Source organism: Fukomys damarensis, unplaced genomic scaffold, assembly GCF_012274545.1.
Source record: "Fukomys damarensis isolate Sample0158 unplaced genomic scaffold, DMR_v1.0_HiC HiC_scaffold_14, whole genome shotgun sequence".
In the NCBI taxonomy this organism is placed as follows: domain Eukaryota; kingdom Metazoa; phylum Chordata; class Mammalia; order Rodentia; family Bathyergidae; genus Fukomys; species Fukomys damarensis.
In genome coordinates, this window is record NW_022900926.1 from 21,961,723 (window position 1) to 21,962,167 (window position 445).

The window sequence follows — 445 nt, forward strand, 5'->3', positions numbered from 1 at the left end:
ACCTGCTAGGGCGGCGCCGCAGGTGGTGATGAGCACGGCCGCGAGCACCCCAGGCGAGGGCGCGCCGTTCTTGAGCACCAGGACGCCGATGAGCATGGTGACCAGGGGCAGGCAACGCTTGAAGACCACGTACATGGGCAGGCTGAGGCCGCGCAGGGACCAGAGCGTGAGGCTGGACTGCAGCGTGGAGAGCACCGCGACCCCCGCGAAGGAGCGCGCCAGGCTCAGGCTGAAGGGGGGCACAGCCACGAGCCCGAGGCGCCGCAGCAGTTCCAGGCTCAGCGCCGCAGTGGAGCTGGTCAGGCACTGCACCAGGGTCAGGAAGGTGAACTGGTAACGGCTGATGAGGAACTTGAGCAGGATGTTGAGGGAGCCCGAGAAGACCCCGTGCGCGATGGCCACCGAGATGCCTAGGACGCGGCCGCGACACAGCTGCCGCATCGCG

The 445-nt window shown here is 68.5% G+C and overlaps 1 protein-coding gene across 1 annotated transcript in view; it reads right to left on the minus strand.

Annotated features, from left to right (window-relative positions):
- The window catches only part of Slc35d3 (solute carrier family 35 member D3), a 3,137-nt gene extending 2,696 nt beyond the window's left edge, over nt 1-441 (minus strand). The window contains exon 1 of the mRNA XM_010626577.2: nt 3-441. Within this exon, the coding sequence (XP_010624879.1) occupies nt 3-441 (439 nt within the window). The remainder of the gene's footprint in view (nt 1-2) is intronic.
- Between the last annotated feature and the right edge of the window lie 4 nt (nt 442-445).